The sequence below is a fragment of the Megalops cyprinoides genome, chromosome 9 (genome assembly GCF_013368585.1).
Source record: "Megalops cyprinoides isolate fMegCyp1 chromosome 9, fMegCyp1.pri, whole genome shotgun sequence".
Classification (NCBI taxonomy): Eukaryota; Metazoa; Chordata; class Actinopteri; order Elopiformes; family Megalopidae; genus Megalops; species Megalops cyprinoides.
In genome coordinates this window covers 32856581-32884384 of record NC_050591.1, presented here as the reverse complement: position 1 = coordinate 32884384, position 27804 = coordinate 32856581, and the positions used below count along the sequence as shown (strand labels likewise).

General features: G+C 38.9%; 1 protein-coding gene across 1 annotated transcript; it reads right to left on the bottom strand.

Moving 5' to 3' along the window:
- Positions 1 to 1017: 1017 nt before the first annotated feature.
- On the bottom strand, positions 1018 to 22887 carry itgae.2 (integrin, alpha E, tandem duplicate 2). The gene is made up of 36 exons (XM_036537778.1): positions 22781 to 22887; positions 21426 to 21531; positions 21145 to 21227; positions 20864 to 20931; positions 19238 to 19346; positions 18314 to 18424; positions 17964 to 18085; positions 17195 to 17346; positions 16865 to 17018; positions 16476 to 16626; positions 15084 to 15182; positions 13591 to 13712; positions 13251 to 13402; positions 12804 to 12957; positions 11901 to 12051; positions 11652 to 11722; positions 11133 to 11259; positions 9850 to 9986; positions 9128 to 9265; positions 8716 to 8934; positions 7921 to 8060; positions 7064 to 7206; positions 6818 to 6966; positions 6047 to 6169; positions 5399 to 5463; positions 5085 to 5220; positions 4752 to 4847; positions 4546 to 4625; positions 3849 to 3929; positions 3654 to 3729; positions 3072 to 3173; positions 2927 to 2959; positions 2722 to 2799; positions 1672 to 1761; positions 1176 to 1286; positions 1018 to 1065 (listed from the first exon to the last, which is right to left on the bottom strand). Exons 1-36 carry the CDS (start codon positions 22806 to 22808, stop codon positions 1018 to 1020), a joined length of 4005 nt encoding a protein of 1334 aa, XP_036393671.1. The 5' UTR covers positions 22809 to 22887.
- Between the last annotated feature and the right edge of the window lie 4917 nt (positions 22888 to 27804).

Below are 27804 nucleotides of genomic sequence, written 5' to 3'. Positions count from 1 at the left end.
ATTTACCCCAATTTATACAACCCTTTCATATGAGTGAAACAGTGCACTAAAGTAGAACTGCTTACTCATTAGAGGACAGGCACTATCTTCCTGGGCCGTAAAGCTGAACTTGTGCTCAAAGTGAATTCCTTATCCACTGCGCCACACAGGAGGCAGTTTTGTTCAGATTACTCTGGTTGTAGATCCATTCATTTAAAAAAATACATTAAAATACATTAAATAGGCAATTGAAATGGCAATACAATAGAAACAATGAAAACATGAAATGCAGTACAGTAAAAACAAGCTGATTTCACAATTACCATCACACTAGTCTTTCAAAACCAGTGCTTTTTAACATTTAAATAGCTGGTATGGTCCACATGTCCGAGATTCAATGTAACTGCAACATGATTTGTCCTTATCCCTGAGTGAGTTAAGTGTTTTAAAGTCTATTTCCAATTCAATTTCAGTGACCTCTCAAGGCATACTTCTGTGGAAGTCACTAAAGACATACGCATGCTTGAAGTAATTATTAATAGTTAGGGACAAAGCTTATTGCAATTATAGTGAATCTTAGCGTTGGTCGATTATCAGTGCTCAAGTTTCTTTGAATGAAAACACCACAACATTCAGTTGTCATAACTAATCTATCACTGGACTAAAGCAGACTGTTTTCAAGGCCTTCTGAGCCTCCAAATCTGCCTTTGAAAATGACTCCTTTAGTCTCCTGACTGCATAATAAGAAACTTCAATTTGCACAATATTTGAAATAGCATTTGCTTCATCTTCATTTCATTTTAAAAATTTAATATAATCTCTAAATTGAACATACGGTTCTTGCATTATAAACTTTCATAGTTTGACATGACAGTGACATGCACAGCAGACACAAAACCAAATGAAAATGCAGATCTTCAGCAATCCAAAAATACTAATATTAATAGTAATAATAGCAATAACATAGAATAATAACTAGTTTGGTATCGTAGATTTTTCCTCAGATGTGGTTCAGCTGGAGGCAAAAGGCCTGACACATCAATTCTCTGCATGTATCTCTGAATAACGGCTCTTGAAAAATCCACACTGGAAGACAAGGGACGGCAGAAGACATGTGAGTGAGTTTATAATCCATACAACTTAAAGGTTGCATAGGGGGGGAATCCAGGTAAGCAGTGCAGCTCATAAAGGGTTACCTTAACTAGGATGGCGATGATAATGGCCAGGAGCAGGAAGCCACCTATGGAGCCTCCTATTATGGTTGCAGTTGATTTGACGACTTCTTGCCTAACAAAATGCACCTCCACCTGAGAATATAAAAGTGGTAAGAATGGTAAGAGGGTAAAATGGAGGATGGCTAACTGACCAGGAAAACATTACACATTGGGCAGCAGTGTAGCACAGTGGTAAGGAGCAGGGCTAATAACCAAAAGAGTGCTGGTTCAATTCCCTGCTGGGGTACTCCTGTTGTACCCTTACACACGATACTTAACCCACAATTACCTCAGTAACTATCCAGCTGTATACATAGGTAACATAAGTGTAATCTATGTAAATTGCTCTGGATTAATCACAACAGTTGGTGGAATCTATTTCAGATAAGATCCTTAGTAACATGCAAATCAAGTAAGCTAACAAGAAAGTAGTAAGTGCATTTTGAAAGGGCTTGATACGTATTTGGAAACTGTGTACCTCGTCATGATGGTCTTTTTTCCCCATTGCCTCGAATTGATCCTGATCATAGGAGAGAGTAGCAGAAGCCAGTATCTTCTCAGCAGCCACCTGCCACAAGAGAGAAAAATAAATACATCAATACATTCATAAATACATTCTGTTTCATAAATACATACAAGTTTCAACAAATAATCAAAGTGTAATCATTCATTTATACACACATAATGGATTACCACTGATATATTTCAATTTAAACACTGAGGTGAACATTGTAAAGGTGATGTACAGAAAAGAGTTTCACTAAACAATCTGACCATCCCTGATAGCATTTCAGTCAGGGTAGTTTTGTAAGAATGAATTATATAATTATTAGCCTTGGACATGCTGGCACAAAGCTGTGTTCCTGCTAGCTGGACCGCATATCTGAGGAACATACACTGCAGCTATTAAAAACAGCAAAGCAAACTGCTGAGGTAAGAATTCACCATGTTGCTAGAGAGTCATAGACTAATTAACAGCGGAGTGGCAAATTGTGAAGCAGCGAAACAAGGAATCCATGACAGGACTTTTGCTTTGCTCTCATATATGCCGTTTTTTAAATATATAGTTACGACATATGTAAAAAAAATATTTTAAAAATTTTTCATTTTAAAAATAAAACATGATTCTAATTAACTCATTTTCCTAAAGCTCCTCTTTGCCTTGCTTTAAGGTATCCCACATAAGAAGTGACAAGAGGGGGGTCTACAAAATGTAGATGTTGTACAATGTAAACTTTCACACAAGGCTGCAACATTAGCCTGTGCCATGCTCTTGAAATTGGAAAAAGAGCTATGGATTTAACACTTTACAATGATATAATGATAAAAGACGTGTCTAATTATGTAAACTAAACTAAGATACTCGATATATGGTCTGTGCTCTTATCCCATTAGCGTCTGTGTAAGAAAAAAAACTAAATCAGGCTATTCTATCACAGTTTTAACAATTAGCATAGCAATTAGAAAGAAAGAAATTTGTGTAAGAAAGAATATTCAAAAGACAAGAAACGGCATTTGGCGGTCTTACCTCAGAATCTTTTATCACGACTTTGGCTTCAACGTGGACAGTGTCAGATAACGCATTCACGTGACAGAAATATGAGTTCTGAGAACGCAATCGGTGAGCGACCGTTAGAATGTTTCACACTTGCCTCCATTCCCTGAGATGTATTGTATAATTTTCTGCAGATGTAACTGAACTCACAATTTTTGTTAAGTAACCTGGTACTTACATCAGTCTTTTGTTTAGAGCATTCATTCCTTCCCTGAAAAGAAAAGAAAGCAGCCAAACATAAAAGAAGGGAAATTCATGGGCAGAACTCTCAGCACAGGAGAGAAAGTTATCGTAATGAATTCTAAAGAATTAAGCTTCAGTACCTGTCTGGAAGATACTTTATTAATGTTGAGCTTTGAACGTCCTTTCACTGTAATGTTTATTGTCACCGTAATTGTGGCATTGTATTTGTTCTCACCATGTACCTGAAAATGAATAAAATCAGGTATTAATGTTCATATGTGCTTTCTGCTATACGTTGGATAAAAAGAGGGCATATACACAGCAAAGTGGATTTTAGTTTGCTCCTCTTTTCAGCAATACAGTTTTGGACCCCCATCTTCTAAAACACAGACTGTCTCTTGTTTGTACTCTGTTTTCTGAGGACCCTGTGATAACATGCAAAACTTCAACTACCACTGACCAAATTCCATATTTCAAACTTTTATTTACTGATGAAAACATACAAGTAACACTATGTGGATAACACTGCTGAGGACTATACTACTATACTATATGAATATCACCAAAAATGAAAGCACAGGGCCTTCAAAATAAAAATTCCAACCAGATGAATAACCTTAAAGATCTTATAAGGTCTTCAGTGCAACCAGAAATAATCTGTTAATTAGGAAGATTGAGAAAGTGAATAAAAATGACATCAACTTTCAGAGCCGCCAGCATACCTCAAATTCAAACTGAAGGTCTTTCTCCACATTTTCTTCTCCACTTATAACAGACAGTAATGGAGGGATAGCCTTTCTGTATTCAGACAAGACCAACAATACCATGTTATGTTGAGGCCATGTAAAATGAGTGCACATAAGATTTTGCACCTTAAAAAATGCAAATCAAACTCTTATATATTGAAATAAACTCACCCCAAAATCTGGACATTTAGGGCACTTTTTACTGCGAAAGAATAGGTCCGATTGTCCAAGACTTGAGTGCCATTATTTTCACTAAGACAGAAAAAAAACACTCAGCCAACTATTTTTGGCATTTGAAACCATCATGAAAACAGCTATCCAGTAAATACCTTTGCAGGGCTTGTTTTTAACAGCTTATGCTTATTGTGTGTCAGTGCTCCGCCCCTTAGCTGTGGTGTTTTTGTTTTTCCCTGTCCGTGTGCTTTTGTTTTCCTTGTGTTCTGGCCCTGCCCCGCTCCCCGCCCGGTCTCCGCCCGCCTGATTGCCTGCACACCTGCTTCCCATTCCTTCATCAGCCCTGCCCTATATTTTCCCTGAGTGTTCCTGTCCTTTTGCTAGTTCGTAGCAGTGTGCATTTTCGCCTGTTTCGTCCCCGCTGTTTTTCGTCAGTGTGATGTTCCTGTGTTTCGACCTGCCTGCCGCTCTGCCCTGATCGCCCGATATTCTGCCTTTCTGGTTTCGACCCTGCCTGTTACTGTTTGCGATCTTGCCTAGCGTTTTGAATAAATCCCGTCTGGAACCCGAAGCCCCCGTGGTCTGAGACTGAGTCCTTACCTGAGTCGCGACATTATGACACACATTACAGGCTCAGTCACAGGCAGTATTGGCAATTGAGGCATGTGGAGGTGTATAGAATGAAGTCTCTCACCATGTCAGCACTGCTCGCATTGAAGGAGTTCTCGTCTCAGGTTTCTTGGTTGAAAGACTCCAGGAGATGGAGAAAATTGTCTACACAGTGAAAGAAATAAAAACAGCAGCCTAATGTTGAAGATCAAAGCAAAAGGCACTGATGCAAAGTAAGAAATGACGTGGGCAATAAACTTTGTTGGGTACATTAGCTTGTCAGTTATTTACCTGTGCGTGTTTCCTCAGGACCGGATGAGAGATGTTACACTTTATCCTTGAGTCCATGTCTCCCCCTTCATTCTTACAGGCTATATTCTCAGCTTTCTGTACCCAGCACATAACATAGGTGAGAGCTGTTAGGCACTTTGAACTTAATTTTGATTTGTTTTAATAATATATTAATAATTAATTAATTAATTAATAATACACTAAACATCAATGATGTGCAAGCATTACAATAGCTGAAGGTCTGAATGTGTCTGAGTCACTTGAGCTACATTGGTCAAAAAAATGTATTACGTTTCAAATCCCCGTGTGTGCATGTTTGAGGCTAGGATTTACCTTTGAGACCACGTTAAAATTGAGGATGCTGGGATATGTCAACAGCAGCGTTGTCATGTAGGAGATATCCCCTTTGTTCGTTAGATTGAAAGTTATATTCAAATCCTCAGTGCGCCCGACTACAATCATGTCCTTGCTGCGAAGATAAATAACACAATGACAAACATATGTACCAGAATTCACCTCTTCTCTACTTTGAATATAACACTTTATTATTAGCAAGTATAAAAAAGATTACAACAGTTATGTATTAGTTTTAAGAAAGCATAGAAATGGGATTTTTATGACCAGTAATACTACTAATAAAATCCTACCTCAGCCCTGAATCAGACAAGGATATGTCTGCAATACACGAGTCACAATCCCTCTGAAATGGAAGCTGAAACGAGTGGAAAAAAGAGGATGGTACATATCCAAAATACTGTATTATTATTACGCAGAACTTAAAAAATATGATAAATATGAGTCTATCCACCCATTTTCCTCACTTTAGCTTAATAGATGTATAAGAACTAACTGAATCATTTTGAGACATATCAAATAACCTTACATTCAAATGATCATCCATCAGCAATTAAGCATGTCACATTACATTTTCAGAAAGAAATGACGTGAAAGGCATGTTTCTGTTTTGACTCAAAATCCAAAATGCAGGAAATATGACAAAAATGACTGATGTTTAATGAGATTACTGCCTTACAAATCAGTCCTTGCAATACATTCTCCTAAAATGCTGTCACTTTTCTGTTGTGTTCATTGAATACAAACCATTTCCTATAGAAAGGATTTTGTTTTGAATGGTGAAATGTGAAATAGCACGATAAATATGTATTTAATCAAGGATGAAATATTCCCAATATGGCAGTGATAGCTATAAACACATTTCAACCATAATATTGTTCTTTTGAAAGGGCAGAGTGTTTGGTGCGATTGGCTGAAGTGGACTCTGATGCAATGCATACCATAACGGTGTGTTCTGTCGGGCTAAACTGATCTAGCACTCTGACAGGGGCACCAGCAGACGGGTCATGAGGGAGGGTGAACTTCAGTCTGATTTCAATGGGGGAGAAGCAGTCATAGCAACCCTGAAACACACAATTAAGAGAGAATGGCACTCAACATTGAAATGTGCTGCTTATACAATAACTGCAGTTGGAGGTTCTGTGTATGTTTTGGGGTTCAAAAAAAAAAAATCAATCCAAAAAAGAGGCCAACTCAAAGTGATAGGGAAAAGGCGTTGCCAATTGCTAAAAAAAGTTTGTGGCTCCATTTTCAGGTTGTTGTCAAATAAAGTGTTTCATGCACTCCAGTACTGAAAATTTGACAGCACGTTAAACAGTGTTAGAATTTGACATGGTGCATTAAAACAAGCAGATATGTCACTAAATTCAACCAAAACCACTATGTGGCCATAAAGAAAGTTGCCTTATAATGGTAAAATGTCTCAGGTTAAACAAAGTCATCCCTGCATTAAATCACCATCACCAAGTCATTTTAAGAGGAAATGCCACTAGTATTTCAGTAATTATTTATGATCTGATCAGACTGCATACCCCATTCAAGACACCCCCACAGACATGTGCCTTCATTTGGGGGAAATAATTCAAGATATACAATTCAACATACATGCTAAATAAATAAATGTAAATGTAAATGTAAAAGCATACTGTGCCCCACACAGCATATTTTATATTTTCTTATTTGATATGATATGTTCTCATTCTATTACGTACCATAAATTTCAAGCTGATGAGGCTAAGGCAGTCCCGATCTGGAGAGAAGTTAAAGGTATCTTTCTTTGACTCACTGTTACCAAAGGACAGGCGCTTTGTCATTTGAGAAACATCTAGATTCACTTCATATGAAATAGGAAGTTGACCACCTGAAACAAATTGGACAAAGTTAAATGGGGGCAAATCAGAAATAAAATCTGAATATTAAATATTTCCTGGCTAAAACTGAAGATCGGCTGCACTTACTATCAATGTGACCTCTCATTGCTTCGAAGCAGATTTTTAAGTTGATTGGCTTGTTAAATGTGTTTCCTCCAAGGTTATGAAACTGGGGAAGGACTTTAGGGTCCAGATTCATTTTTGGTTTGAAGACAATGACAGGAAGAGTTCTGGAAGAAATTTGATATCATAAGCACTGATCTCTGCAAAACTAGATCATCCTTATGGCTGTAAATCATGTAACCGTCATGCCATTTAATGAAGTAACAAACAGCAAATAATGTGGAACTGTATACATTTTGTATGTTTCTATCCCTTTATACGCAGTCTTGTGGAAATTGTCAATTAAACATTAGGCTCACCTCACTGTGATAGCCTCTGTATGTGTGCAGGAGTGCTGAAGCAAGACCCTCACTCGTATGTAAGCAAACGGCTGAGTTTTGCGTTACAAATCCCACACTGAACCACAGTGAAGTGTGTGCCAATTGGTGGACAAGTACACAGGGTAGCTGAGAGTAGTGACACAAGGAGACTCTGGCCAACCTACCCAACACTAACCAATGTGGAATGAAGCCAATTACTTACATTACATTATTGTCATTTAGCAGACGCTCTTATCTGGAGCAACTTACATCAGTTACAATTATACTCATTGATACAGCTGGATATTTTACTGAGGCAATTGTGGGTTAAGTACCTTGCCCAAGGGTACAACAGTAGTGCCCCAGTGGAGAATCTAAACAGCAGCCTTTCAGTTACGAGCCCTGCCCCACCACCGCTCCACACTACTTCCACCAACATCCTGATCATTGGTGGCAACGCACACGGTTTTTAAAAAAGGTGCCGCATAAAGCGTCAGCATGTGTGTGTGAATCTGTACTCACCGCAGAACAGTGATGCCCCCCTCACTCCCCACACTGATGAACTCTGTTGTCTGTTTTCTGTTGTCCCCCGGATCAAGCATCCTGCTGACTGCTCGGCCGAAGTAACGAAGCTTCAGCTTCAAGTCTGCGGCTGAAATCCTCTAGGAAAACCAAAGACAGTATGGATACTTTAGGAGCACTGTCCAGAGTGTGCAGTTTCGAAATTTTAAAGCAGAGCCTGCCAGCTGACAAGCTATGAAATTCAAACAGTACATTCAACTGTGCGTGTTTTCTCTTTTTAAAAGAGGATGCAAAGATCACCAGGTTCAAAATAAAAATTATAAAACAGTTTTTTTGTTGCCTTGTTACGCTGTGACACAGGGTAATGGCCTGAAACAATGGAAAAACAAGGTCAATGAGAGCCTTTGCCTCCATCCCATAAACAGAACAAACCACCATCAAGAGTCTTGGATCATGTGGGCAGCAGTGTAGCACAGCACTAAGGAGCAGGGCTCATAACTGAAAAGTTGCTGGTTCGATTCCCCACCTGGGCACTGCTGGTGTATCCTTGGACAAGGTACTTAACCCATAATACCTCCGTAAATATCCAGCTGTATAAATGGATTTCATGAAAAAAACTTTAGCCCATGTAACTTGCTCTGGATAAGCACATCTGCTAAATGACAATAATGTAATGTTTTGGAGTGTTCTGCATTCAGCTGCGGCAGAGTGAAGTAGCTCATCTGAATAAAGAGAAGTGGCATTCACACTGAAAACGGACAGACCCGTTTTGGAGTACGTTTTCTTTTCGCTCACCTGTGAAAAGCGAGGCCTGATACCCCCCTCGTATCCGTTATAGATGTAGACACATCCGGAAGAAACAGCTCTCTCCTCTCCTTCCAGCGGAGCCCCCACTGCCACGTCACTGAACCTGTCCCCATCGATGTCTCCGATACTTGCAATGGCGGATCCAAACCTGGCAAAGGTGTGCTCCTCCACGCCCCACAACTCAAACTTCTCCTTGCGGAACTGTCCCTGAGATTACAGTTAAAGTGCAATCAGTTACAGAGAGTTCCACATGGAATGGTAAGTAATTCTGTGCAACTGTCACAATAATGACAATAATGTAATGTAATGGGTAAGATACGGGTGGTCCCTCAACATGAGGTCTCCACAACCACATAGATATAGTCCTGAGTGAGTCTGAGTAGTGAGAGTTTGAGCTCACCTTGTCCAGCTTGTACACATACACTCTGCCCTCCTCTCCCCTCCGATGGAAAAATGGCGCTCCGACCAACAGGTGGTCTGTGTCTTCATCCATGTCAGTGTCCAGCGCACATAGTTCTGATCCAAAGTAAGAGCCCACCTAGGTCACAAAGACACAAAAGCTCACCACTGATTGGGAACATGTGACACTGGATACCCACTGTCAGATATGTTTAAGGTTACCCTACCTGGGCAATATTAGCAAAATTTTTCAACAAAGAAGTCAGATTAGCACAATTGTATCATTATATTGTGATATGACTTAAATATGGCACAACAGCTTAACCTTCAATACGTTTTCATTATGCAATGCATGCTTTGAGCTACAGTAAAAAAGAACCTTACTATGACTTTCTAATATTCTATTACTGCAGCTGATAAAGTATTGGTTCCGTATGAGCCTATAGAGTTTCGTGGCAGTTTTTCAGGGTGCAAGGCAAGCTTGGCAGTGTAGCATTGTGGTTAAGGAGCAGGATTTGTAACCAAAAGGTTGCTGGTTCGATTCCCCACAGCAGCACTACTGCTGTACCCTTGGGCAAGGTACCTAACCTAGAATTGCCTCAGTATCCAGCTGTATAAATGGATAACATTGTAAAAAAAAAAAAACCTGTAAGTTGTAATGTAATGGCTAGGATTTTGAGCCTCTGCTAGATGGACTTGCTATACAGGGCGCACAACACCCACCTGGTCTCCAGGTAGCCTCTGTATCAGCTTGTGTGAGCTGCTGTTGAAGACAAGGATGGCGCCAGTGAGGTTATACCGAGGAGCCCCAGACACAAACAGGCTCCCCTGAGATCCCTTGACAGATACCACACTGTAGCCTGCGAGGGACAAATAGAGCACATGTTCAAATGCAGCCGCAGCACTGCCTCTCATAGACGGCAGCTACAGCTGCAATACACTAGGGGTGTGACGATTACACACAGCTTGTGATTTGGCCCGATACACAATACTGGGTTCCCGGGTCGACACTGCTGTCTTGATATTTTGATCAAAATTTGTAACAAAAAAAAATGCTTTTCAGAGCACCTCTTTCCCAGCTCACACTGTGCCTTCCCTATTGGGCACACCTGACAAGCGTTTGGGGTCATCAGCCCTAGATACGAGGGAAAACCTGTCCCTGCTGTGTACATGTTTCGCTGGACTAGCAGTGTGAAGCAGACAGCCCCTATAGCAATTGGTAGGTTTGTGAATCTGTTGTGGCCTGACACTGTTGCTCAGTTAACTCAAATGGATACATTTATATCCTTTTGTGGTGGAGGTCACTCTGGATAAGAGCATCTGCTAAATGCATGTAATGTGAATGACATTGTTGGGAGGGGAACCTGAACTGTGGTATTGGACCAACCTTTTGGACCTCCCTATTTTGGATTTGTTTGCACTGCTTCCTCATTAGTGTTTTTTTAGGTGGTATAATTTCACAGGTTCTGCCACTTCAGAGCATGGCCTCCCTTCAAGTAACAAGCTGTAATAGGGGCTTAATTTTGTTCTCCCTATATGACGATGCCACTTTGAATGGCTACTTACCCTTCTAATGGCCATTAGGCAGATGTACAGAGACTAGTGAATTAGAGAGTCTATTGGCTGTTTAACCGCACAGTCTCTTAATCACTTTATATTACCTCAAGAGTTCAGATCATATACTAAGCTATCATGTGGGGTTGGACCATGCACAGACATGAATATGAATGCTGAAATATAACACAATATAGCACAAAATATGTCACCCTGTGACTCAGACAATTAAATGTCTAGTTATACAGCTGTTTAGCTGGTTTGCTACCCAGCTAACCAGCTAATTAGCAAACTAGCTTGGTGGAAACCTGCTTATCCCATAAACACTGAGTTATTGAACAATATAGACACAGCCAACACTCAGCAGGATGTAGCTGAGCTCCCAGAGAACCGATACTGGACTGATGTAATTCAACATTCAGCATGTTGGTTTGCAGTTATAGTGTCTTTACCTAAGTAGGAAAATCTTGGCTCTGCGGAAGAGTCATTGAGAAATGTTATGCCCCCATCTCCAGGGTGTTTCAGGATCAACCCTCCGCTCCAGTCGTATGCCCCGACTGCACCAAAAAGAAGAGTTCCCTGCAGAAGGAAAAAAGCATGAAAATTATTGACCTCTCTCTGCTGAAGAGTCTGCAGCAGGATCACATTCATCTGGCATCATTTCAGCACTCAAATTCTGCCCCTGGATCTTCTCTCAGCCTTGGTCTGAGCTGTGAGTTCTTTGAATTCCCAGGCTCTGTTTTGATCTCTATCCTGGTTTTATTCTTGGTCTAAGTCTTGGTTTTCCTCTAATCTTGGCACAGTGTTGTCTATATACGCACCCACACATCAGATATACTTCTATCCCACTTCTCGATTCGTCTCAACCTTGATAACAGAAAGGTTTTAATTTTGGTCTTGAATTGATCTGTGACATAATCACTGCAAAAATCAGTCAGTTGTTTTAATTTTTTTCAACCACTGCAACTCACATCATGTGCAAAATCAATGCTGAACCCAGCTTCGGCAAGTTCAAAGATGAATGCTGCCCCCTGCTGGATACCTGCAGGTGAAATGCATAAAGTTTATTCTTATTTATATAGAAATTGGATTCTGGTGTAAATTACCACTTAATGATAAATCGACAGTATCTGTACATCTGTATGTACAGTCAAATGTATGAAAATAAATATATCAAAAACAAAACAAAAAAGCGAGGTGTCATTTTTTAGAAACATTACCTTCAATTCCAGTTATGGTCCTTTCCATCAATGACAATATGCTATCCAAAGCTGCATAGTTATTGACCATAAATAAGTGCTTGTCATCTGGGTCAGAGGCAATTTCCTCCAGTTCAGCTATTCCTTTGGTGTCATTTAAAACATCTCCAACCTGAAATTCAGACCACTGTATGAACATCTGATTTTTTTTTTGAATGAGTGCATTACTTATCCCTTAATTTCCCATTTTGTGTCAATTTCTTGAATTAATTAATTTCTTTAACTAATTAATTAAATGATTTCAGCTAGCATCAGCTGATTATTTTGCTTTGCTAGTGGACTTAATGGATTATTAATGGGATAGCTGCACAAATAATAACTGGTTGACTACTTGATGTGATCCATGCCGCAACTGAGGTAGTAAGGGTTTTTGTTTTGATCAGGGCCATTGAAATGTGAACACAGATGAGAAGGTTGTTGGCTTATGTTCCAAAAAAGTGTCACTGCCTGTTGAGGAAGCCCGCACTCAAGCTCTCCCCTCTTCATATTCCACCTGTGGGCCTTACTATTCATGTAACTACGCCCATATAAAATTGTTTTGAAATTGAAACATTTTGGTCTGTTCAATCTAATCTGCAACAAGGATGCTGGTTTCCCATGTTCCAGAACAAACTTTTCAGCTTGAGACCCTGGATGCAGATGACCTGTTCATTTGAGAATTACTTATTTGATGGATTTATTGTCAGTGAACTTGCAATGACAAAAAATTATACATCAAGTATAGTAGTTTACAAGCAGATAACTGAAGCTGTAGATTATAGCTGTCCATATTAATATTTTGCTTAATTGACTTTAAACAACAAAAACTAAAATTAACATTCATTACCAATTATATACATACAGTATGTTTCAGAAATAACTCACCCCAATAGCAAAACGAAGAATATTCTTCATTTTTGGCAAATTCAAAACATCTGTGAGGTTCAGTGGGTCAAAAAGTATTCGTCCATCAGTTATCACTATTACTAGCTTCTTGGAGTTCTCTTTTGACCCATTCTCAGCAACAAAAACATGCTCACTGTAACAGAAAAAATGTTTCCAGTATATGACTAATTTACTAACTAAATCTCATTTGATGTTCATAACATTTTTATATTGTACATTTATATATGCTGCATATGTGTGTCTGTTTGTGTGTGAACCTCCAAATATGGTACTTACAGCACATGGTTTATGGCCGACGCTGTTTTTGTGACATTCTCAAGCTGTTTTATGCTTGTGTGTAGGTGCGTGTGTGTGTGTGTATGTGTGTGTGTGTGTGTGTGTATGTGAGAGAGAGAGAGAGAGAGATGCTTGTGATATTGTACTTACAGCACATGGTTGATGGCTGAAGCTGTTTTTGTGAAAGAGCCAATCTGCTGTATGTTTTTCACCTTTTCAAGCGCTTTTGGTGCATTATCATTTTCCTTTAGGGAAAGTTCTGTTCTTATATCTTCCCCATACTGTACGATCGCAAAATCACACTGGTAAAAACAGAACAATATAGTTATCACACTGAGATATCAGCAAGAATTACTGATATATCACCCTAAAGTACCCGCTACTTTGCAGACTCATTTCATAATCTTTAATGATGAAGAGGAATCGGGACCTTACCTCACTTTCATTTATGCTCACGGTAATTTCTTTGTTAACTTTGAAAATTACTTACACTTAAACACGCATTCCAGACATTTCTCATCACAGTAGACATAAACTGTTTTGCTCGCTCAAAGTCTTTAGCATCAATACTGCCAGAGCCATCCAGAACGAAGGCAATCTCTGTCCCAGCATCTACAAAAAACACACATTTTGTCTTCAATAAAGAAAGGGATGAACTGGTAAAAAAAAAAAAAAAAACATTCCACCATGGCAAGTAGTTTTTGAATCAGGACACACAAAATGCACCAAGGCCAAGCGCTAAATCGTGGGGATGATAATATTAATTAGTGTACTGGCAATTCGTCACATCTTATGGTAAAGTGTTATGTTTTTCCAAACAAAAATACAATGATCCTTTGAATGAATACACAATGTATGAAAAGACATTATGGCAGCACTTTACATCAAGGTTACATGAATTAACATGAACTAATTTATTAGTCATCATGAATAAAGGACTAATTGATACATTTAGAGTGCAAGATGATGCTAATGTGGACTTGTGCATAAAGATGAATACTGTGCAGGTGATGCCAAAAGTTCCAAAACTAGGTTGATGCTTTACTCCATTATAATACATACAATACAGAAGTAGTTATGGAACATTAATTTGTCAAATTCACACCAATGGCTTTCATTACACATAAAGGTATGAATGGTTGCTACTTCATTATAGGTGCACAAAGATGATGTCGTCATGAAGTATCATCAATTATTGTTTAATAAGCTGTCATCATACATAAGTTAGTCATTGGTAAAGTTGTGAATGATAACTCATACATTAGTTATGATTATAATTAATGTAACCTTAATGAAAAGTGTTACTGGTTTTAGTCTAATTATTTTCTTTTAGTACGGTAGACATAATCCATACAATTAGAAAGTTCAGTTGGTCTGTCCTGTAATTCCCAAAGTCCACTTAAGTCAGAAGAGACATAACCCTTTTATCTGAACAAATATGTTCATGCGGTTGGTCAAAATACTAGTGTATCTGTCCTGGTCATTTGAAACATTTCCATGGAAATGTTAGGTCAGCCAGAAATTATTATTAGCCTTTTTATACAAAGCTCATTTAAGGTAAAGCTAAGACTTCAGCCTCATTGATGCTGAGCATAATAATACATTGATAATTATTAATTATTATTTATTAATTAACCTGAAACTTTGAAAGTCTGCAATATGACAGTACACACTACTGTAAAATATAAATGAAGTAAAATAATTTTAGGTACCGCAATGAATTATATCTGTTAATTTCTTTGATATTCTAGGATGGAGTCAATTCACATCTGACAAACACAGTATATTCATGCACTTGTAATGCATTTATAAAACCATAATAAAACAGCTGTTGTCACGATTCCCTCACCCTGTACAAAAGGCCCACCCCTGTCTACTGTCTCTGTCTAGGAGCAGAATATTGCATACTTCCATTTACATTTGTAATATAAGGCGCATTTGTTTGAAAGTTTAAGCTTTTACCACAGCGACATAGTTCCATACCTTCATCATCCTCATCTGCATTGTCATCTTTGTTATTGTTGTTGTTATTTTTGTTGTAGTTTTCAATGCTCTGTCCTCTCTGTTGAAGAAGAGACTGATCTGAAACACATTAATAACATGATAATAACAAAACCTAAAAGAGCACATTAGGGATTCACTGTCTTGACATTTAACACCATACTAACACTGTTACACTGGTCACACTGTACACCAAGTATGGATACCTATAGCCTTAATGAAGCATGTATAGTAGTTTAATTAGTACAATAATATGTAGGAAGTGATCAAAGTATTAGAACAACATTAAATGTGTATATAATTTCTGACATTCTCATCCTCTGTGCGGTGAATAGACACTATTTATGTTGTATTATTATACTTTGGAATATTCTGTGTGGATACCTGTAGAGGAAGCATATCAAGCCAGGAAAACTTGCTGTCATTATTTTATCAGCAACCATCAAGCCATCAGATTCTAATTTATTAGCAACTGGATTATAAAAAAATAGCAAAAATAAGGATGTCACTTAAATTGATGACATCAAAAATCTATTACCTAGCTAATCTTAATTAAGACCCACTGCTGTTTCCGAATAGGAAATGAAAGGAAGGTTTACTCAGAACTTAATATTTGCTGCCCACTTGTCCAGCGAGATGATAGTGATATATTAATATTAACATTATTTTTGTTATCATTAGTTAGCTGTCTATCCTTCCTACAGGTCTACAGGTCATCGAATGTGCCCACCAAATTTTGTAACATCTCGTCTTTGCTCATCCTTATTGGTTGTCTCACCTACTGGTCTACAGGTGTTGAATGCCTATTTATCCAGTTGAATGCAATGAACAGATGTTGACAGTGGCTCAATATGGTGGATTTCATGCAATGCAAACAGGGAGGGACAAATGTGGAGAAAAAATGTCAAGGGTTAATGATGTAATGAGTAGGAAAAGTAAGATTGGGGGGGGGGGTGAGGGGGCTAAAGAGGAGGACAAAATGTACAAAACAGTCCAAGTTTGAATATTTACCATTCTGTCCTGTCTCTCCTGATATGCTTAGACATTACCAATGTAATTGTGAGGGCAGAGACCTTTGTGTTGTTACGGTTACATTACATTACATCACAGTCGTGTAGCAGACACTCTTATCCAGAGTGACTTACACAGGTTACACTTTTTACATGTTATCTATTTTTCACAGCTGGATATTTACTAAGGCAGTGATACAGCAACAGTTCCCCAGTAGACAGTTGACATTCACATACATTCACATCCACACACCAGAGGAGGTGAGTGAATGTGCGTTTTAGTGAGGAGCTGTGAGGTGAAGTGAGGAGGTGTGACTTTGTGATTGAGGAAAAGCCGATGCAAGGTGCAAAGCAGCTGTATTACCTTCAATTCCAGTTAGGCGCTTCGTCATCTGCAATAGTATGCTGTCCAAAGCAGTATAGCTATTGACCAAAAATAAGTGCTCGTCATCTGGGTCAGAGGCGATTTCCTTCAGTTCTGTTACTCCTCTGATGTCACTTATAACATCCCCAATCTGAAATTCAGACCACTGAGTAAATATTATATATATATATATATATTATGTTTATATATATTTGCACAATATTTTTATATTTTACATCTATATTTTACTTTTACATTGTATTGTTCTCTCCTACAAATAATCACATGGTCATATCATTTTCCACAATTTCTTCAGTTACATTAAAGAAAGTACATTAAAATGAAAATGTGAGTGTAAAGTTATTTAACTTCTAACAAGAATTTCCTACCCCTACAGCAAAGCGGAGAATGTCTTTCATTTTTGGAAAGTTCAAAACATCTGTGAGGTCCATTGGGTCAAACAGTATGCGTCCGTCGGTCATCACTATGATTATCTTCTTAGAGATCTCTTTTGAACCGTACTCAGGAACAAAAACATGCTCACTGTAACAGAAAAATCTTTTCAGCAGATGTTTTACAGCATTTGACAGCATCATAAAAAAAGATGTGCATAATGTTAGGTGTGTGTGTGTGTGTGTGTGTGTGTATGTGTGTGTGTGTGTATGTGAGAGAGAGAGAGAGAGAGAGAGAGAGAGAGATGCTTGTGATATTGTACTTACAGCACATGGTTGATGGCTGAAGCTGTTTTTGTGAAAGAGCCAATCTGCTGTATGTTTTTCACCTTTTCAAGGACCTTTGCTGCATCGTCGTTTTCCATTAGGGAAAGTTCTGTTCTTATATCTTCCCCATACTGTACGATTGCAAAGTCACACTGGTGAAAAAGAGAACAAGATGGTGATTATACTTAGTAGTTAACAATTCTTGTTATTATCCATTATGATTATTATATTTGCATTTAAGTCCAGTGTCAACGTTCTGTCCATAAGTGTAATGCCACTTTAGTTTGCATCCATGTCATGCTGTAGCCATTCTATCATGCAGTATCATGAACCTGAAGGTCATGGGCTTGTTTCCGTGTACTTCACCTCAATTAGTTCAGCAAAAATGTTGTAGTATTAATAGGTTACAGACGGTGTTAGGTATTCGACCTAGGTATTTTATAAAAGTCTGCAGAATATGCAAATAACACTTTTTCGATTGATCAAGAGGGTCAGCTGAGAATTGTTTTACAACTGACAACATTTGAAGACTTAGGGACACAATGATTGTGAGCTGATGAATTGTAAAACCAGTCTGCACATATTAATAGGCCAGATTGAGAAAGTAATTGTATGGATTTGATTCATTGTTTCAATTTTTTGTGTATAATACTGAAATTTCAGAATTAACAAAATTCAGGCAAAAGAGGCAGGAAACAGATGGGTCATGTTAAATCAGAATTTTTTACATGTATAATAATGCCTCTGTAATCCTAGGTATTGTACTTACATTGAAACAGGTTTTCCAAACATTTTTCATCATGTTAGACATAAAACTTTTTGCTCTCTCAAAGTCTTCAGGCTCAATACTCCCAGAGCCATCCAGAACAAAGGCAATCTCTGTCCCAGCATCTACAAAACACACAGTTTGGACACAATTTTCTACACACACAAAAGGGATGTGCTGGGGAAAAAAATTATCTACCGACACAAACAGTTTTTAGACCAGGACACACAAAATGCATCAAGAGCCTGTCTCAGCATCTACTACACACAATCTGTCTTCAGTCTGCGAGAGGGGTGCCACAAAACTGGTGAGAAGAGCAGCACTGGTAACATGTGACACAGGAACAGGTTTACCTGAGTCAGGTGTAATGGGCTCCTCTTTAGGACTGTCTTTACTGCCGTTGTTGTTGTTGTTGTTGTTATGGTTGCTGTTGCTTGTAACGTTCTTTTTCATTTGTTCAACAACTAAAATGTAAAAGGTTGAGTCATATCAGCTACCAAGTTCAAAAGATTTAGGCAAAATAAGAGTGCTAACTTAACCATTGACTTAAACATGTGCAGCGCCCAACAACTATGTATACTGCGCTAGAACATCAGCTGAGATGGGGAGAGACAGGGATTTGTATGGGTTCTGGAGAAATATGTAACCAGATTAAACGGGCGGCAGTGTAGCATAGAGGTTAAGGAGCAGGACTTGTAACTGAAAGGTTGCTGGTTCGATCCCTGCTGCGATGCTGCTGCTGTACCCTTGGGCAAGGTACCCAACCCACAATTGCCTCAGTAAATATCCAGCTGTATAAATGGATAACATTGTAAAAGAACTGTATCCTCTGTAAGTCACTTTGGATAAAAAGCATCTGCCGAAATGAATAAATGTAAATGAAATGGATTGAGAATTTGGCATAGGAACAGCAGTTCTCCTCCACAAAAGGTGGCATGTGTTCTTTAGTTACAACAAAGATTGCATAATCACCTGTATGATCACGTATCCTACAGCACAATGCCTCATTCCTTCTGTAGTTTTTTTTCCGCTTAGTACAGAGAGATTAGTGCCCCCTATTGGCCAACCAACACAACAAACTCCACTTGCGTCTGCAATCCTGCCTCCTAAAATCACAACCCCTCCTTGCATGGAATTAACTGAATGGTTATGGAGCTGCCAGCTAGTATCACTTTTCATTAAACTGGTATTTTTAATGACTACATGTCTATCTTCTAACTGTATCTTCTCAAACCTCCCCAGTACAATTACTGACAGGCTGCAAAGTTTTTGCATACCTAGTGATGCAGGGTCGATGTCACTTTCCCTCTGCAGTTCACGGAGAACGGTACAGAGTCCATTTAGATCCTCGTTAATGGCTTTACGTTTCCGGACCTGTTGACATACCTAGTAGAGCAAATGATACCATTACACACTCACAATTTTTTTTTTTCCCCCATCTGCTGGTACCTTTTACGAAAGAGTGTTGTTACAATAGCCAGTCATTACACTATCAAAGCAGTGAATTACTGAGAGGGATGATGTGCAGCACTGAATTTTATTTAATATGGCATGTTATATTAAATAATCATACCTCTGGGTCAGACAGAAAAGTGTGTTTGCTTTGTTTTTTTTAAGATTTTTCCATTTGATTAATGCAAACACAGACAGCTATATGTCAAACTACACGCATGCTTGACTTAATAAGAGAAAGGCAAGCAAGAACGGACGTATGTATAGCAGAGGAAATGAGGCCGACGAAAATAAAGACTATGATGTTAAGGCTGTGGCTTCTCTCTCACATAAAGACATTTCCTGTTAGAGGCAGTCGTGCAGTGTAGCGCACCCGTGGTGAGTCTCCCCTGTCATAGAATGCAAGGGAAAACCGTTGGTACTCGTTCTGTTTGAACCCCATAATTGTGTAATGGCTCAATGACGTTGCTAAACTCACACTAGTGACCGTGTGCTCAAAATGATTCTGTGTTGTACCATTTGGCAAGGCCTATAAAATCTGAAGGGTTGCGACAGTCCCGGGTCAGGTCTGCGGAACATTACTTCATGCCATCTTGAGCACACTGTAAATGCTGAAGCACAGCTTGCTTGGGGCGGCAGCGTAGCATAGTGGTACGGAGCAGGGCTCATAACCGAAAGGTTGCAGGTTCGCTTCCCGCTGGAGTACTGTTATTGTACCCTTGGGCAAGGTACTTAACCCAGAGTTACCTTAGTAAATATCCTGCTATGTAAAAGGGTAATTTCTAAAAAACTGTAACTTATGTAAGTCGCTCTGGATAAGAGTGTCTGCTAAATGCCAATAATGTAATGTAATGCATGTTTGGTCAGCTTCAAACAAAATCTTCAGTGCCAGTAATATCACGATAGGCAGTGAGAAAAGGCAAAAAGTCAGACTGCTGTTTCCAACAGGGTCAGAAGGAGAAGTTGTAGCGTCTGTTTCCAAAGAGGCAGGTGAATTGAGGGTTTGCACAGGAACTGCTGGGCTAGACAGATGTCGCCTTGTGGTTCTTCTACAGTTCTTATCTGGTATGGTGCAAGAGCACATTGTGACCCAGAAACACAAAGCGCATACACAAAAACAGCCTTGCTCTTGCTTAGACAACATATTTAGAAGGGCTTTGACATCTGTTCACGATATTCATGATGTTCAACTCCTCATGATGTTTGCTTGTATTCTCTCTTGCAGACTTAAGTTATTCGATTCACAAGCGGAACTGACTAGAAGGTGGGACCCACAGACAGCACGCTTTGAAATTGTGCTGACATTTACCATAGATGCTCAGTTACTAAGTTTCAGACAACTGTTTTTTTTTTTTCAACCTGAGATAGAATGCTGGAGGAAAAACATCACATTACTGCCACACCTCTCTATTCTGCTGGATACAAACACTTTTAAAAAATATGCAACGTACCATGTGCTTTTGTCCATCCAAACTTTTAGCTGCTGACACAACAGGTTTGAGGCCTTTAATGACATTGGCTGCAAGAGACAGAGCAATCATTAAAGCAATCAAATATTATTTGTTATAGCACATCATTACTATAATTGAATTGTCACAAGGCACTGAACACAGGATTAATTAGGATTCATTGTAATTTATTACCCAATTGAATACAAAGGTCCAAATGCCTCTTCATGTGCCACACCATAACAGTTTTTAATGTTGATTCACTTCTAGTGGATGTACTGTACCTTCGATGTTCACTTTAGTGCATCTTTCTTTTGTACAATGATACAAATTTTGTGTTGCTGACTGAGGGGAGGGAGCCAAGATCCTATAAACTCAGAGAAAAAAAAAGTTTGGTCAGATGGCTGTGCACTAATTTGCAACAATATTTCCCAAAGACTTCTGTTAACTCTTCTTAAGAGTTACCTGCCTGTGTGTATGTAGCATGGTGAATTCTCATATAGCCATGACCATACACGTACAGCAGATTACAGGGAAGATAGTACAGGTTTCTCAAGATACTCACCCATGCTTGGACTGAATGATAGTTTGTCCAAATAGGTTTTCATTTTTCTTTTCAAAATGCTTCTCCGGTTTGGTGAAAATGTTGAAACCAGCTGCTACACATATTGCTGAAATTCATAAATCACATACCACATTAGTCCAGTAAATTTAAAAAGTATCCAATCAAATGTGAGGTCCATGTCAGGCCAAAAATATGTCATATGCACAGATTTTCATTTTTGGATTTCCTGGCATGGTGCATTGCAATTCCCCAAACTGAATCTATAGTTCAGAATTAAAACTAAAATGCCAACCCTGGCATATCTGTTTGTCCTTTATCTTAGTTCCTGCCATCAGTGACTGGTGTCAGTAATATTAACATGCTCTGAATTATTTTGGTGGACTAAGAAGATATTTCATGAGACGTCTTTGTCATTTCTGAATGATAAGATTTACCTCAGAGCTGGGGAAATTCTGTGTGACATTTATGATAACCACAATTAGGCCTGCATTTATTTCTGCCTTCTCCCCAGGACTCCTAAACCACAGTTCATTTATAACAGAGATTCGATAAGAGCATCTTATGATTTTACGGCGGATCCCAGGAGTGATACCTATTCCCATTCACACCAACGGGCGATTTTCGCAGACGTTTACAAAAAATCTGGCCTATTCTGTTATAGTGAGTGCGGCCTTCTACATCACACCCAACTCCAAGACACCTTTTTCCTTGGGCGCAACCAGCCAACTTGGTGCGATTTCTGTCATGTCGCGCGCCGATTTCTAACTCGGTTTTTGAAATGCATTTTGGCAGATATGTTTGATCTTAGCAGTCGCATTGGTGTGTGTTCCCGTTTGCATTCAAATACATGTTACACATGACACACATCCAGCTTCCCATAAACTTAACCAATGCTTGTGTATTACACAGAGTACATTTATCTGAGAAGTTGACACAATCGATATACTTGCCATTGAAATTACTTATACTCATGACAGGAAACCCACCAACAAAAGGATCTAGAAAACTTTTCTTCTTTATTTCACAATTTAAGGTTCAAACCCAGTAGCCTACAGGGATTTTGAATATCAGTGCTTCCTCAAAACCAATTTTTTAAATGATCGCATTATTTTAATGTTTGGGTAGCTTGTTGCTTACGACATTAGGGCATACAAATGCAGGCCTATATGGAATACGGCGTAAAAGGCATGGACTGAAATATTTCGCTGATATAACAATTTTACACATCTCATGACAAATACAAAATCAAAAGATATACATTCATCACGACGTTGACGCCATCGCAATAAAACTTAATTAATGAAATGGGACGAGATTTTAATCAATGATTTCAAAAAAATAAACGTAATACATACCAGTGAGGAATATAAATCCATTAATCATCTTCTGACTTTTTTAAAAAAGCACTTTCGTGTTCTGCTTTCGTGAGGCACGCCAGGAAACGGGACAGCCGAGGCGCTCATCACCACCAGCTCATTCTCTCTTCCGTTCGCACGCAGGTTCGCACCCTACTTGCGTTTGCCGTGGTTGACGAGGCGGAGCGCTTGAATCCATTCTCCATGATCAAAACCAATAAAGGGCATTTGCACATACCTCAAGCGGACATATTTAGGGCGGCTAGAGTTAATGTACTAGGGGTTCAGTCACTTTACAGTGAGAGCTTAATGAGAGAAGTGAGAACGGTTAAACGAAACAAATCTTGTCGATGAGAAAAATATTTAACGCCTAAAATGCTAAAAGGGTAAAAAGTTAAGAAAAGGTAAAATTTCTAAAAAGGTATATAAATACGAGGTACAGCTCATCACTTGGCTAATGGCATACCTGCCACCCAAACTTCTCCGAGACGTTAGCAACAGCGTTCTTAGTTACTGTGTTTGTCTCACAAAGCAGATTCAGCAATGGACGCTACTTTTGCAACTCCGCACTGGTTAACAAAAGCGAGAGAAACAATCGCAAATTCGAAGGTACGCATAAGAAAAGTACAGACAACATACTCTAGTATCCTGTTTAATTGAGCTCATTCCGTTGATTTAATCCGCACTAAAATGACATTAATCAAATAGGGACTCTCGCTAACACTGCGTTTAGTCGTTGTAGATGAGGATAAACCTGATTTCTTTTGCAGTCTTTGGTTTTGTTTTCTCACCTTCTAAATTTGTCTCGTCAGAACTGCGGTTGATTTCTTATTCGCATGTTTTTATACAGATGCTTTTCCTCGCAGCATCTTTATTATCTTTCTTAGCTGGTTTTCTTTTTTATGTGATACACAACTGGAAACTCTTTATTGCGTACAAATTTATGTTTAGTGGGACTTCTTATAAATTCAAGTTTAATTTGTATTATAAAGTTGATTTTGAAAAGAAATAATCTGTGTTGACCTGGGAAGTAGCCTACACTTGCACAGAGACCTATATGAAGAATGCGGCTTTTTTTTCTTGCCACAAAGGCGTTTTCACACTGATTAGTGTGCAGGAAAATTTTGTGATTTGATGATGGACAGAGGTTAAACACGTGCACTTTATCTACAATTTTACAGAATATGGTATTTGTTACTGCTGAAGTTCGTTTAGCTATAAGAAAGCAAAAGAATTTCTTCATTTCATTTATACTCTGCCATTGTTCTAGAGGAGGGGCACAGGTCATGCTAGCAAATAGTTTTCTTCAACTCCCCCCCAGGTAAAGTGGAAGCATTTCGGCCTACATTGCTTCCTTTTAATAAAAACCACGCTGATTCTTTGCCACGTGCATGTTCAGTTTGCATCTTATATGTGGTTTGAATATGCTCTGCGCTAAACTACAGAGTTTTTGCGTATGTCTCAGATAAATAACACAGTTAATGTGACCAGTATTAAAAAAATACTGTTACCACTGAACAATAAATTACATTCACTTGATAATAAAGTAAAATAAAAATCTAGATGTATTCTGTATTGTTTTATATTGAATGTAGTTCTTAAACAGTGGTATGCCATTAGTAGTAATACCATATTGCTGACACTGGGAAGGCCCTGCGACATCACTAACCCATATTGTAATCGTTAATTACCTTAATTAGCTATGTCTATCTAATCCCACCCATTGTGTATGGAAACTTTGCTTTTGGGAATGCGTTGGTATTGTGTCAGAATAGTACAATGGTAATCGGGTTTATTTTATTGCACTTGCATGACACGACCATTTGCTGGATGTCAGAAATGTAGCATTAAATGTAAACAGCCTGTACATCGCTCTGGGTAAGAGCATCTGCTTTTTTTTTTTTTACATTTTTACATTTTTTAATCCTTATTGCCACCTGGGATTAATTGCCCTAAAATGCAATGGTTTAGTGTTTTGCTGTTGCTGTTGTTAATTCTCTGCCTCCCGTTTGATCAGGTGTGGAAGAGCTTTACTGCAGAGCTGTTTGAAGTGATGAAGCAGCAGCTTGCAGAGAACTACATAAAAGTGTTTTCTGATCTATCGGAGGCGGAGAAGGCCCTGCTCGTGGAGAGAGCAGCTAAAGCCGGTCACAGGGGTAAGAACCAGTGCATGGTGACCGAATGGTTTTAGGACAGCAAAGTAGGGCTGGGTTATTTTAAACTTTGCTTCTGTTTTTTTTTTTTTTTGTCTTTAACTGGAAGGATATTATTTTCACTCTTTAGAAGAAGGGTGCTTTTGAAAGTGAGAGATCAATGGTGCTTCAGTGTAACTGTTAACAACCAAGACATTCACAATTCTTCAGTAGCTAATATCATGCAAAAGGTAAACAGTTTTGGGTGAAGCCACTGACAAACATAGACACTGACAGATAGACGAATCATGCTGTTTACCGATACTGTGCCATTTTAGCTACCAACAGCCCTGTGCGTTGTCAGACACTAGAAATAGCCCGCCAGCCAGCTAAACTAAACAGCTGGTTAGCAGGCTAAATGCATGTTTAGCTGCTGGAAAGTTCCATCTATTTATACATGTGTTTTACAGGTATCACACAGGACTGACACGTACGTTTTTACTGCTGTATCTTGTTAGCAAAAACCAAAGATTTATGTAGTTTTATGTAGCTATGAGGAAGAAAGACTGCGTCTCTGCTGTAGCTGTTGGGTGGGGGAATTACCCTATAAGCAAATACAGTTAACCAGTTAGCTAGTTAATTTTAACAGACAGTAGCGAAATGGCTTGCTAGTTTTATATTTCCCTGTCATTTTAGGCTGTACTAGTCTACAAGACCAAGTTATGTTTTGCCCTTTCCTAATTTCAAAGTCACAAAATCACAATAACCAGCTCTAGTTAGATGTAATGCTCCTTTAGTTAGTTATAAAGGCTATGTACAGCATCCCTTACAGTTATTAATGAACTATTGTAAGTGTATTTTTCTTTTTGAGAGGTTATAAGTGAATGTTTTAATGCATCCCCCCCTTTATTCAATCATGTGTTTGGAACTGTCAGTTGTACATTGGCCTTGTCTCAGTGTGACAAGCTGTGTGCTTGTGGTCACCATCAGCAGATGACACAGCAGGTGTCTGACCCTTGCCAGACATCCTCAATGACAGAGACACTGCCTCACTAAGTGTGAATGTTTGCAGTTACAGAGTTGTTTGACTCAACTACTGGAAAATTTAAGTTTTCTCTCATACTGACATAATTTTAGCATTTTAGAAGGTGTGAATGTGTTGGTCAAGAAAGCAGTTTCCAGACTAGTTCCTGCACACTAGACCTTTCATTTTTTTGCTGTGAGGCCAGGCTCACCAAATACCAACAATGAGTGGAGAATGTGGTGTGTATGTAAATGTTTCCCAGCTGCCAAAGGCCTCAGGGAATGTGTTGGTCTCTCTTCCAGGAAGCTCCTACATGGAAGTTGTTGCCCACATCAGTTCTGTCCTGGAGGATGTCTTGAGTGCTCATGTGGCCAAAGAAATGAACGAGAGACATGCAGTCTCACCGAAGACACGCCTTTTCCAGAGTCATGTCCGAGATGGAATGGCATGTTGGGATTTTAATGAAAATAACAACACAGAAGGAAATTCCCGCCTGGTTAGGGTTAGGGTTCCCCGAATATAAAAATATATTGACAACCTATGAATTGTAATTTTCCTAAAATATCTTTCAGTCATATGGAAAATCAAGTACTTGCTTAGAGATAGTGCTTATCTCATGTGGTTGCAAGCATTTCTTAGACAAACCAGAAATGAAATGGGAGAGGGACTGTTAAGGGAAAAGTCTATGTATTACGGAGATGAATACTGTTTACTATGTACAGAGTAGACTGTGCACGTCATCTTCTGTCAGTCTAACATTACAATAAGTTATTGTCATTTAGCAGATGCACTTATCCAAATTGACTTACATAGGTAACAGTTTTATATGGTACCCATTTATCTGGCTGGACACTTGCTGACGAAGTTCTAGATTAAGTACCTTGCCCAAGGGCACAGCAGCAGTGCCCCAGCAGGGAACTGAACCTGCAACCTTTTGGTTTACCAGCCCTTTCCCTTATCGCTGCAGCACGCTGTCACCCATCAATGACTGCATTTTGTGCTCCATTACTGTAGCTTGTAGTTTTGAAAGAAAACCTCAAACTGCAGGAGCAACAGTAAGGTACAAACAAGACTATGAAATATGATCTGCCCCCACATTTTAGCTCAGAGCATCTGTTTCCTCTTCAGAAAAAAGTAATTTTTTATCATTATTTCCCACAGATCAGTCTTTTGCATAAGTGGCCAGACATGAAGAGCAAGCTCAACATTCTTTTCAACCATCCATTGCCAATGGAAATCAGGGAGGTGGCGTGGAAACTGTGTCTCTCCAATACCAAAGGTTGTTTTTAAAAAGGATCTTAACCTGTCCCTGTATGATATTATTACAGAGAGGGCACAGTAAAAGATACAGAGTGACTTGAGAATTTTAACTGGTGTTTTCAGCTCGCATGGATTACCTAATGGCTGTGTCTATGAACAAGGCCAAGTCCAGAAGGGACCTGGATATTTGCCTGCAATGTGATTCCCTTCTTTCCAGAGAACCTACTCTCCGCACCCTCAGCAACAATGAACGTAGGTGCCTATATGGATAATGCTAATTGCCTGGTTGCGATCTGGTACTCATTATTGCCATTAATAATCAAACACAGAGCAACTTACATTGCATGACATTATTGTCATATAGCAGACGCTCTTATCCTGAGTAACTTACATAGGTTTCAATGTTTACACGTCACAACATTTATATAGCCGGATATTTACTGAGGCAATTCTGGGTTAAGTACCTTGCTCAAAGGTTCAACAGCAGTGTCCCACAGTGGAATTGAACCACCAAACGTTCGTTACCAAGCCCTGCTCCTTACCACTATGATACACTGCCAGGCCATATGTTACATAATAATTACATACTGGCCTCATACAAAGGGCCT

Coding starts and splice junctions, on each gene's coding strand:
- itgae.2 (XM_036537778.1), bottom strand. CDS start 22,808: ATGATTAATGGATTTATATTCCTCACTG. Junction 4,626..4,751: donor TCCTGAGGAAACACGCACAG/GTAAATAACTGA, acceptor TTCACTGTGTAG/ACAATTTTCTCCATCTCCTG. Junction 3,930..4,545: donor ATGCGAGCAGTGCTGACATG/GTGAGAGACTTC, acceptor TTTCTGTCTTAG/TGAAAATAATGGCACTCAAG.